This window comes from Schistocerca americana, chromosome 8 (genome assembly GCF_021461395.2).
Source record: "Schistocerca americana isolate TAMUIC-IGC-003095 chromosome 8, iqSchAmer2.1, whole genome shotgun sequence".
Classification (NCBI taxonomy): Eukaryota; Metazoa; Arthropoda; class Insecta; order Orthoptera; family Acrididae; genus Schistocerca; species Schistocerca americana.
Genome location: NC_060126.1, coordinates 481506516 through 481519417, shown reverse-complemented (window position 1 = coordinate 481519417; position 12902 = coordinate 481506516). Strand labels below are relative to the sequence as shown.

At 37.3% G+C, this 12902-nt stretch overlaps 1 protein-coding gene across 6 annotated transcripts in view; it reads left to right on the top strand.

Moving 5' to 3' along the window:
* The window catches only part of LOC124544921 (myelin regulatory factor), a 343973-nt gene that overhangs the window by 292159 nt on the left and 38912 nt on the right, over positions 1 to 12902 (top strand). For all 6 annotated transcript variants that reach the window (XM_047123662.1, XM_047123663.1, XM_047123661.1 and 3 more), the window contains one exon: positions 8982 to 9048. In XM_047123662.1, the coding sequence (XP_046979618.1) occupies positions 8982 to 9048 (67 nt within the window). The remainder of the gene's footprint in view (positions 1 to 8981; positions 9049 to 12902) is intronic.

The window sequence follows — 12902 nt, the reverse complement described above, 5'->3', positions numbered from 1 at the left end:
ATTGACCTAGTGAGCTATGACTCAGAACTTGCACTAGAATTAATATTTATTCTTACCAATAAATGCGTAAACATATTTAGAGAAAGATATGAAACAGAAGAGCAATTTAAGCATGCTGGGAGATTTCTGCCGGAATGTAAAATTAAAATTCTATATAATGTTCAGAATCTAGGTGTTGCACGAATGTGACTTTCACTATAAACATGTGAATGGCAGGATGTCTCTACATATTTATCAACAACTATTGCCATGATGACAAATTCCAAAGTAGATTTTTGGAATCACACGAAAAGATTGTAGATACAGTTTGGAATAATTGTTGTGTCAAGTGGTGTTGCACAGAACTCAATACCGCTTACTTGTATTTAAATGCTAAATGAAGAGTGGTCTCTGTCACTTTAGTGACAAACAAGAAATACTTGCCTGAGCATATGAGAGACATGCAAGATGTTTATATCACCTGTGCTGTTATTACACTTAGGAAGGTTTTAAAGGCGTACCTGGTAGTTAGCCTGACTCATCTTTATACTCTCTGAGTGGTACCCAGCCAAAATATTGATTCAGTAAGTTCTGAATATCAGCCTGAAATACCAAAAATTTGAATAGTCAGTCATTGTTAGGGCTTTATTCACAACAGTCATTCATTATGCGAGTCCTATATTTTAAGACCAACCTACAGCACTAACTACTTACTGAAAATGTAGTTTTTAAAGGTAGCAAAGTATTTCTGAACTGTAATGCATTGGTAGTCAATGACTGCATGTAACTAGCTCAGTAGTCCACAGAAACTTTAGAAAAAAAGTAACTCAGTTAACAAATAAAAATGTTGAAATAACAAAAGACTCAGAAATTCAATTGGAATGGAAAAATATGAAAAGGTATAACAATGAAAACAATCAATTTTTGACAATATAATGTGATAATGTGATTTGATAGGTGAAAAATCTACTCACCAAGCAGCAACATACCACACACATAAAAGAAGGTTGCAATTAGGTAAGCTATTGGAGCCAATGGCGCCTTCTTCAGGCAGAAGGGTTGAAGGGGAAGGAAGATGGGTGAAGGGAAAGGACTGGAGAAGTCTAGGAAAAGGGTTAGATTTTGGAAACGTCATCCAGAACCAAGGGTCAGGGGAGACTTACCAGTTGGGGTGAGAAGGAAAGACTTTTCCAAAATCTACCCCTTTTCCTAGACCTCTCCAGTCCTTTTCCTTCACCCCTCTTCCTTCCCTTTCAACCCTCCTGCCTGAAGGAGGAGCCACAGGTTCTGAAAGCTTGCCTAATTGTAATCTTCTTTTACATGTGTGTTCTGCTGCTGCTTGGTGGGTAGATTTTTTTATTTTTTTATTTATTATTTTTTTTTAATGACTTAACGACTTTTTTGTCTGAAGGCTTTAATGTTTAGCAACTCAATACCTCCTCTGTACAGTGAGTACAGGGTGTATATGACCCGGAACAACCAGGAGATCTGGAATTTTTTCATCCGCAAGAAAACTGGGAAAAACCTGGGATTTTTTTAGAATTCAGGGGATTTTTCATTGTTTTCGTTTTCAGTTAAATTTTTGTAATTTTGACTGGTAAGAATCGATACTCTAACAAAGTATGTTACTGTATCCCACTACTGCAGAATAATACTGTCGCAATAAAACATGAACAAGAGAAAAAAACGAAAGTGAAACTTAATTTGCAAAGGAAATGCTCCACATACAACAACAAAACACAGTGCTCATACAAGCGTCTCACAACAGCAAAATGTGTCAAAGCCTTTTGGAAGACTATGCAGTGCTTCATAACAACAAATTGCCTCCGATGAGCATGACATCCCAACTGTTTATATTAGATTCGTTTTAGCAGTTACGAGCAGGCTCATGCGCATTTGCAGTTGAGTCATGTATGAGTAGTAACTTCTCCCGGTTCTGGCTAAAGAAATGTGGCTCTTGGCCATGTAAGCAGTTGCAGCAAGCAGCTAAATATTACTGGGAAAAATTTTACTGGTGCACCCAAGCTGCCAGGTTCACACATGTGCAACAGGCCCAGATGTAGGACAGGGGGCGAGGTGCCAAATTCATATTCTAGAGGAAAAAAATCTTCTTTCACAAAGCGCCTAGCATCCAGTGCACATTGGTCTATTGATTATTCATATGATTTTGAAACACATCGCTGTTGGATTTTGAACATTTTTGAACACATTCTATGTTGATTTCTGAATGAATCGTAAGTTGATTTGTGAATGCGTGCATAGTTTACATGACATCTCCGTCAGGGGAATCCTCGTCGCATCTAGAAACAAACATTCTGGCAGACAAAATGGGCTATACGAGCTGAGCGGTGTAAAGCTGAATGGATGAATGCCAATCACCATCTGATTATGTAGTTGAATGGGTTTACAAATGGGGAATCCATGGTTTCAGACTACCAGAGTGGAAATAAATGACTAACAAGAATAACAAGTAAGAAAAATTATGTATTATCTTCTCGGTGTATCCAAGGAAATGAAATTTTGACAAAAATTTTTGGCCCGATCACCATACTAGTAAGGGCCAGTTGTACAGTCCCCGGCTAGCAGCCTCTTAAGTTCTATTCTGGAATTAGCACGGAAAACACATTGTACAAACACATAACAATGCCTAACCAGAGAATAATCACGGGATAACAAAACCAATGATTCTGGCAGGGTTAATGAAGTTAACCAATGAATAAGTTTTGACAGTGGCAGGAATAGTTACAGAATTAGTGATGTCAAGATTGTTCGGTAGAATGAGGAAGGAGAAGAAATGGGGACATCACACAAATTATGGAAGAATATGACGATTGCAAATTTATATAAAAATTTCATACTATCATGTTTCGACCTCATGCTTGAGAAACTGGAGCATGTGAATGAAATGTGAAACTAATTTCTAACATAAAACTTTTTGCTTGTAGTAGGCCTAATTCATTTGATATTGGTACTTCATGAATTATATTCTGTCGTGTTATAAAAATGATCATTTGTGCCAAAGCAGTCTTTTTTATTTGGTGTGTGCTACATTTTGTTTTATCTAGCAGACGGTGACAAAACGGACGTAATTAGCTCAAGAAACCACACCAGTCTTGAGTACTACTTGTGTTAACATCTTTTTCAGTATTATACAACAACATTTTAATTTTTCATGTAGCAAAATGTTTGAAGTACTTTGATGAGGTAATAGATTCTTTCGCACAAAGGAAAGGATACCATGTAAAGCTGTAGCAAGATTAGATAGAAAAAAATGTTAAGTGCTAAGGATTGAAGAAATGTGTATTGTCTTGCTTGTCTCTTGTCTTTACTGGTTTTATGCAGTGCTTTTTTTCTAAAAAAAAAAGTTTGAGGGTACTCTGACATTCGATATAATGCAGCGAAAATTACTTATACCACTTATATGGGATACCACCTGTCTGCTTTTAGCCATGACGTCATCAACATCATCATGGAGTGGGACCGTAGAGACATATATCAGTAGCTCGACGTCTGAGCCTACACATATCTGTTTAGCACTACCACCACCCACTATTAGCGGGCGAGGGCACTACATCCTTGTTTAACTGGCTGCCAGCGATTCAATTGTCGAGAACGGTTGCCGCAGCTTTGAAATACTTGAAACAGTCAATGACATCGCTTTTCCCACCAAAAACTGCACTGGTATCGTTCATATTGCAATTACCAACACGAAAAAATGAAACAAAAACTTTATGTCCATGAAAGAAATCTTTGGCACTCTTCCAAGTTCTCAACATCATAAAAAAATTATTTTGTCAACGAAAAAGTTTAGGGGTACGCGTCCCCCAGGTTCCCCCAGAAAAACAGCACTGGTTTTATGTATCCTATATTTAATTTTATATCACACAAAACAGAACGTTATTAGCTAATAGACAATAAAGAGTGCAAATTTTCTGAAGAACTTTTGTTCTCCCGATTACAAGTAATCCCATCCAGTATTAATAGTGAGGTTTTTTTTTTTTTTTTTTTTTTTTAAGAGGGGCAGGATGTCAAACTGGCTGACAGGGAGCAGGAAAGGCACCACAGAACATTTTAATTTCCACTGTCCTGAATATACGAGGGTTATTCCAAAAGTAAGGTCCGATCGGTCGCGAAATGGAAACGACTATGAAAATCCGATAAAGCTTTGCACAGATGTGTTGGGTAGTGTCTCTAGTATAACCCCAGTTAGCATCACATCGCTCTTCTCATTTCTGAGCTCGCAGTGAGTGCGTAAAGATGTCTAGAAAATAGTGTCTGCCGCCAAGTACGAGGGCCTGGTGAGAAATTTCGCCTGAAGCTATGCAGCCAACATTACATAACTGTCGTGCTGTTTCGTCTTCACGACAATTCTCAGCCGCATTCTGCAGGGGCAATGAAGATGCTCCTGCATCGTTTTCAAATGGAAATGTTAGATTACCCACAATACAGTCCGCAATTGTCTCCCCCTGCGTTTCATCTCTGGTCACATGAACCGCTGTCTTTGAAGACAACATTTTGACACAGACAACGAGGTGTAGGCCAGCGTGGAGAATTGGCGGAAAGCACTGGCGGCTGCCTTCTATGATGAGGCTATTGAAAAGTTGGTACAACGCTATGACAAAAGTCTAAGTCAGAACGGCGACTACGTAGAGAAGTAGCTGAAAGGTGTAGCTAATTGTTACAAGTAAAACATTTCTGATGTTCAATGTGGTTTCAATTTGGCAATCAATTGGACCTTACTTTTGGAATAACCCTCGTAGTTTGATGGCATCCATTACAACAGATACACATTTCAATTCCACAGAGTGAAATACAGTGATGTGCAATAGAAGAATGCTGTGTGGAGAAGCATGGCACTGCACTTTGGTACACTTAAGACCAAATAACATATCTTACATTCCCTCGAACCCATATGTTTAATGTATCAGACTCTTTGGAAAGATGTGCATTACAAAATGAACATTTTTTGAAAATTCAATTTTTTTTTTAAATTTTGACGTCCCATATCAAACGCTCGAGGGAGGGGAGCCTCTATTGAGTCTTGCCCCAGTTCGGAAATATCGTAGATCCAAGGCTGATGAGCAGAGCAGTCTTGAGTTACAGTGGGGAAGTGAGTAGTCTCCATGTGACCCATGTTTACATTTAATGATTTTCCTGTTTCCTCTTCGTTTACTGCTCTTGTGTCAAATGAAAACAAAATGGATTTCTGTGGCCGGGAGCTATCAAGTGAATTAAAATACATTCACATAATTATGGAAGTCTAAAATATGTTATTAGTTTATGATTTTATTTTATTTCCACCTTTCTGACAGTCAAGTATTAATCACATTGCAGAACAATGAAGTTATTTTTGTTGGTTTGCTAAAGAAATTTGGCTTTTATTAATCTTTTCCACTGAGGCAGTCAATGTATTTGAAATGAAGTGTTTAATTCCACACTATTGGCTAGTTTCAACTGTTTGCTGCATTTCAAGTGCATGTTTTCATCTTCTAGCACGTATGGCATTATGCCACAATAAAGAACCAAACATGAGATAATACAGTACTGGTACTCCAAGAAAATTTACATCCCAAAAACCACACTGAAAAGCTTAGTATCAGTTTGAGGCCTACTTCATTGGAAATCTGGACATACAAATGTGCACTTAAAGTATGCACTTTAAATGTGCACATTTTAGTATGGTTCACAAAATTCCAATACTCTTGGAGTATCCTCTGATGTCTTCTTTCTTTTATGACATAACATAAGATCTTTTAATGTTTTACACATACTGACATATGGACCTCCTATGTAATTGTAGCTGCGCAAGCGCAGTGGCACTTGTTATCAGGTGCTCTCTGGCCACTGCTGAAATGAACCCATTTCTAAAAGGCCACAGGAAAATATTGCAAATGGTGGTCTGAAAAGTGTTACTTTCACAGTAAACTTCCTTTTATGCAAGTTGAACTATGTGTGAGAATGTACGATGAGTTTCATAAATCACGGAGTGTTTGACTCCCATTTAAAAATCAGCTCTTTGATGACAAGTATTTAGAATAATTTCGAGCCCAAAAGATCAGAAATTTATGTGATAAGTTTTACAGTTCCAAGGGAAAATATACTGTCACATAACAAGGAAAAAGTGTGTTTTCACCTGGGAGAAAGCGTATTTTTAACTGGGAAATCCAGGAAAAATGTGGGAATTTTTTTTCCTTGTCCTTGTATACACCCAGGAATAGCAGTCTATCCTTTTCATATTGTTGTTATTCCATTCTGGATTTTCCATTGCTCAATAATTCAGTTGGCTTTTTTTCCTGAGTAAAAGCATAGATTATTATAGCAATTGCAAGGCTTTGTGTCACAATTTAAGCTTTGTGACAATGGCAGCACCTTGTTCTGTTTGGTTTTGTGTAATAGCTTCTACTTATTGAACAGGTGATCTGAATGATTCATTAGTCTTCTGAGAACCACAGCAGAAGAATTACAATACGAAATGTAAACATTAGCAAACAAAGATCACTACACTTTGAAAATGAAGTTGCAAGTATCTTGAGTTTATGAGAATCCATCAGGTGTGTTAACAGAACCACTTAATATAAAAAGTAAAGTACAACTATGTGGTAGCCTCATGTGAATGAACCACAGTCATCTAACAAAATCAATATCAAAAAGTTTTGCCACCTTATGTCGACTATATACTTATGTAGTCGTAAAAGACCCTGTTCTGTGGTGTATGTGGTGATCACTGGACCAAAACCAAGAAAAGACCAAAACCCATAGGCTCATAAGCAATGTGTATTTTATCGGTATGTTTTTTAATATAAGACCAGACAGATATGCATTTGTGTAACCCTGCAATGTTCTTAAATTTATAAATGACTTTTGGTAGGTTTTATATATGACCAGACAGATGTGCACTTGTGTAACTTGGCAGCCCCAGAAAATTTGCATTTCTTTTCAGTATGCTTTATATGTAACCAAGCAGATGTGCATTTGATATGACCGAAAAAATCTGCGCTCATACTCAAGATGTGTTTTATTGGTATTTTTATATATGACCAGATGGGTATGCACTGTGTAACCCTGTAATGTTCTTAAAATATATATCATCAGGCTGATGTGCTGTGTATAACCCTGCAGATCCCATAAAATATCTATGTATGATTGTATCTTATTATGTATAGGACCCCAGACAGATGTACATTTCTGTAATTCCGCAGTTCTCATGAAATTTGCATTTTCTTTTTGGTATGTCGTATATGTGACCAGGCAGATGTGCAATTGTGTAGGACTGCAGCTTTCATAAATTTTGTATATGTTTACGTGATACAGTAATCTCTAGAATCATGTACAAGCTCTAATGACGTAGTGTTACCACACACATAGAGCCTGTTAGCCTCTTCTGCTAACGCCATCTTGCGACACAGCCTGTAGTGTAAGAACAGAGCTGGAGTTGCAGTAGTACCTAGCTTGAGCTTGTATGTGATGCAGACACTTAACATTTATAATGCTATCTCTCTTGGACACCTATATGCTACTTACGACAGTTTGGTAAGGCCTGCATGTTATAGGCAACTATTAATATCACCATTGTTTGCCTTATGTTGAACCTTATGTGTCGTAAGGTATGTAACTAAATTTATATAATGGAAGGAAACATTCCACGTGGGAAAAATTATATATAAAAACAAAGATGAGGTGACTTACCGAACAAAAGCGCTGGCAGGTCGATAGACACACAAACATACACACAAAATTCAAGCTTTCGCAACAAACTGTTGCCTCATCAGGAAAGAGGGAAGGAGAGGGGAAGACGAAAGGAAGTGGGTTTTAAAGGAGAGGGTAAGGAGTCATTCCAATCCCGGGAGCGGAAAGACTTACCTTAGGGAAAAAAGGACAGGTATACACTCGCACACACGCACATATCCATCCACACATACAGACACAAGCAGACATATTTAAAGACAAAGCTTTGTCTTTAAATATGTCTGCTTGTGTCTGTATGTGTGGATGGATATGTGCGTGTGTGCGAGTGTATACCTGTCCTTTTTTCCCTAAGGTAAGTCTTTCCGCTCCCGGGATTGGAATGACTCCTTACCCTCTCCTTTAAAACCCACTTCCTTTCGTCTTCCCCTCTCCTTCCCTCTTTCCTGATGAGGCAACAGTTTGTTGCGAAAGCTTGAATTTTGTGTGTATGTTTGTGTTTGTTTGTGTGTCTATCGACCTGCCAGCGCTTTTGTTCGGTAAGTCACCTCATCTTTGTTTTTATATATAACTAAATTTATATGTATATATGTTATATGAGTGGAATCCAAGCCCACTTTTATAGTGTTTTTTGTCCTCCCTAGATCCGATGATGGCAGCTTTAGTTTCGCAAAAACCGGTAATCATGGAATAAAAAGAATTCCTGCGATCTTGGCTACCAGTTTATTGTTTTAGGATTGGTTATCCTCAAGCTGCACATAGTGTATTTATTGCTAGGTTTCTAGGGCTCTGAGACCAGATGCAAAATGCTACCAGCTTGAAGTCTACCTTTTTTTAACTGATTGAAAACTAGAGAAGCCATTAACAGCCAGTAGTACACATTTTTTTTATTCCTTAAGCTGCATTGCCTTAAAAGGTAAATTCTTAAAACAAGAAGAGTGGAAGTATACACCCATACACCATAGACTTCAATTCAAAGCAGTGGGAGAAAATGATGTTCGCAAAAAATGTGAAATTGAGCTTTTTCATCAGTTTATCTTGTGATGAGTTCATTTATTATATCTGCAACTATACAATTAAAAAATCTGTACAAATGTATAATCTCTCAATATTATGAAAAGGAAAGTTGCTACTTACTATGTAGAGAACATGATGAGTCGCACATAGGCACAACAAAAAGGCTGTGACAGTATTTTTGTTGTGCCTGTCTGCGACTCAGCATCTCCACTATATGGCGAGTAGCAACTTTCCATTTCATAATATTGCTACAGTCCATCCTGAGTTTTCCATAGTTTGAATGTATAATTTCTTATTCACAGGGAAGTAAACCTAAATCTGCCAAGCGGAATCAAAGAGAGGCAGATTACCTGAATGAAGTTACTGCTGGTAAGACAGTTTTATATTATTAGGCAGTACTGAATAATTTTAACAATGCTGAACTCTTATTAAGATAAACATAACTCTTGTTTACTAGGTGGCAACAGACAAGGGTATGAACAAATGTAACAAATACTATCATTTGGGGGTAGAAGTTTTTTCTTTTGATAATCAGAATGAAAGACTGGCAGCAATCAGAATTCATGAAGTAATTGAAAAAGTCTCCCTAAGTGAAGGGACGTGTAGCAAGAAAAGAGAGAACTTGTCACCATTTGTTCATTCTTATGTCTGCTGTATCTTATATAATAAAAGCTTATCCTTTTTTCACTTAATTAGTTGTAGTTTCATTTTGGGGATCTTTCCTTTATTGGTCACTTATTATGAAGTCTTAGCTATGAGGTCATGGGTTAAATCAGTAATGCAAATTCCTGACAGCCTAAAACTGTATGCGAGATCATGTTGTGAACCTGGATGTTTCCCTTTAGCTGAAAATTTTTTAGTCAGTTGAGATATCCAGGCATATGTCTTTAATCTGTCGTTTTCATCTCTTTATATGGGGCACTATATGACAACCTTGTCCTATATATGGAAGCTCTTATTCTGAAAACAGTTTCTTATAGTTTTTTCATGCTATGGAAAAAGTCACAAGTTGCTTCCAGTTCATTTCATTTGTTCACTCCTCTCCCATACTGCCTGATCTTGATACCTGTTCTCCCTGCGCTCCTCACTGTGCCAACAAAAAAAATTAATAAATTTTTTGGTAGTGCCATGGATAGTGTAGGATCATTTGTCACATGCCACTGCTTAATGGAGTGTAAACCATGTTGTTAACTGTGTTGCACATGAGGAATGCAGCCCATCCACATTGCGGTGTACTTTAGAGATATTTTGTAATGCATACCATTGTTTTAACCAAATTATGCAATAAACACAGAGAACCATCAAAGTTGCAATATTAATTACCTTTATTACTTGATGACTAGTTTTGAACTTAACTTCATTATCAAATTATCCAATAAGCTATGCAATAACATCCTATTAATTTGTACAGCAATTGAGGTGTACAGATGTTTTGTGCTATCACTCTGCCACATTGGCACTCATTGTTATCCACAGGAATAACTTTTGTTTTCCAGTGTTTTTCAATGAGAGCTGTTCCACAGCTTTGTGTGTGATTTTTTCCATGGAATGTAGCAGACAGAATATTTCATCAGAGGAGGAGCACACATTAATTATCTGTGACATGTGTGCTACTGTATGTAAACATACAGAAAATTCACTTGAGAAAACTATAAATTTATGAGACAGAATTCTGATCAGTACTTTCCTTCAGTAGGTGAAAGTCTTAGTACCACCAATTAAATTAAAAGAATACAAGAAATCACGCTAACTTTTGGAACTATCAGTTCTTTCCTAGGGAAGGTTGAAAAGAAAGGACAGGTCGCTGAGACCCCAGGATGAAGGGGACCGACCTGAATGAGACAGATGGCAAAAAAAGAGTGTATGGAGGGGGGTGGGATAGTGACCTTCTACCTCTCTTCTCCTTCTCCCCCATCCACCCACCCTGAGGAAGAAACTAAAAGTTCTGAAAGCCAGGATAATGTCTTGTACTTTTATATATGTTTGTTGGCAGTATTAAGAATTTTACGTGCTGAATATAAATATTTCCCAGCATTTTTGTCTCATTATCTTGCACTATGTGAACAGTTTAACAACGGCACAGATTTTGTCATCCTGTTTAGTTGAGTATCAAAGGTTTTCAAAAAATTTTAATAACGTCTTGTGTATCGGAGATAGAGGGCTGACACCAGCTGAGTCACACAAACAGGCACCCCACCCTTTGCCAATTATTTTTGAATGCTTAATTTTTGTATGTTTACATGATTCCTGAAATAAGCACTATATAATGTAAAATGTACTACCTTTCGTTTTGGTTTACTAACTCAATAACTCCTCTAGAGACAGCATTCAGAGCCAAATAGCCCTGTGTCAGTCCAGTTCTGAGAAGTTCAAGAAATTCCATCAAAGTGAAAAAATGTTAATGTGTTTGAATACACATTCCATATCAGAAATAGACTGTTACTTGTAAATTTTGTTTAGCTGATGCTGTATTGCATGCAATGTGTGGTCTGTGAGTTTGCCAGTGCAGTAATCCATCAGGATACAAGGTTAAAACTGAGGAACTCTTAAGTGCTTAAATACTGTTTACACAAAATTCATGTATTTGCCATTTTTTCTTTTTGTCAATGACTTCACAACAGCCATTGCAAAGTTTAGAAGTCAATTTGTATATTGGTTTTGTTTTGTATATACTGATGAGCCAAGACATTATGACCACTGCCCATTGTGACATTGAAAACCACCAGATGATATTTTTGGAACATGAGTCAAGGAAAATGTATAAGCAGAACAAAGATGAACAGCAATCATTCTAGTGATGCTACAGCACATGAATGGGGAAATCCACCAACATAAGCAACTTTTACAAAGGATAGAGTGTAATGGCTTGACATCTGGAAAAGAGCACCTCGGAAAAGGCAAAGATTGTCAACTGTTCATATGCTGCTGTTGTGAGCATCTGTGATAAGCTGTTGAAGGACAATGTAATCACATGTAGACAATAAGATGTTGGACATCCACACTTCACCACAGAACATGAAAATGGGAGGCTTTCTACAGTCATAAGAAAGTATGGACAGTATTGTACTATAGAGGACTTTCATTTGGGCTTTCATGAAATCAGTGATGGTAATCAAAGGTATGGTCACAGCTTTGGACTACATGAATATTATTGCAGACCACTGACATCCCTTCATGTTTGATGCATTTCCCAATTAATATTGCACCTTCCAGCAGGATAACTACCCAAGGCTAGGATCATGCTGTAGGGGGTCAATGAGCATGATATTTGGCTAACAAATTTTCTTGATGTGAACCTGACAGAAAACATCTGGGACACTACTGGGTGTCAGCTTCATGCTCACAAACCACTGACCTGTAATTTGTGGGAATTGTGTTACCTGTGCATAGAAATCTGGTTACACTTACTTCCAAAAACTTACCAAAGGATGTGTTGAATATATGTGACATAGAATTGCTACAATGTTGTATTCCAAAGGTAGATGAACATGCCATTAAAGAGGTGGTCATAATGTTTAGTCTCATCAGTGTACATGCTCTTGTTGTTTTAATAACTGGTTTGAGGCATATCACCAATGCCACCAATCCTGTACAGTTGATAAAGATTACCAATTTTTCTTTATATGGTAGTCCATAAAACAGAGAATAGCATATTACGATATGCTGTATGTTTTGCAGTGGTATCTACTTTCTCGGCATATTTTCTGTTTTGAGCAAACTGCTCACCAATGCATTAGCGCAATTTTCTTGTGTTTCCTTACAGAAACAATTGAAAAATATATCCCAGTTAACTGTTTGACTGCTACAGATGTGCTTTCTGCATTCCGTGCTGAGCACAGCTTTGTTGTGGCTGAACTCCTTGACTAATGCTGCTACTTGTGCTGAGAGAAGGCATTTTGGATGCTATGAGATACTTATCATCTGATTTTAAGAAAACTGTTCAGTGAAAATACTTGATTTTTGCATATCTTAAAGTGAGATATCTTTGCTTGATAAAGGACTGAATTTCTCTTCATTATTCAGCATAGCAGCATTGCATGAAATTTTACAGAGTTTTTAAGAGGTAAAAATGCATTGCGTAAGCTTTGTGTATGGTTGTGTTTAAACATATCCTTAGCACCTGAGGAGCAGCAGACCATGACAAGTTAACTCACACACAGCAATCAGAGGTTTAATATTAGAGGATTCTTGTTATTAGAGTGTCCGCCAATGTTGCCCTTCCT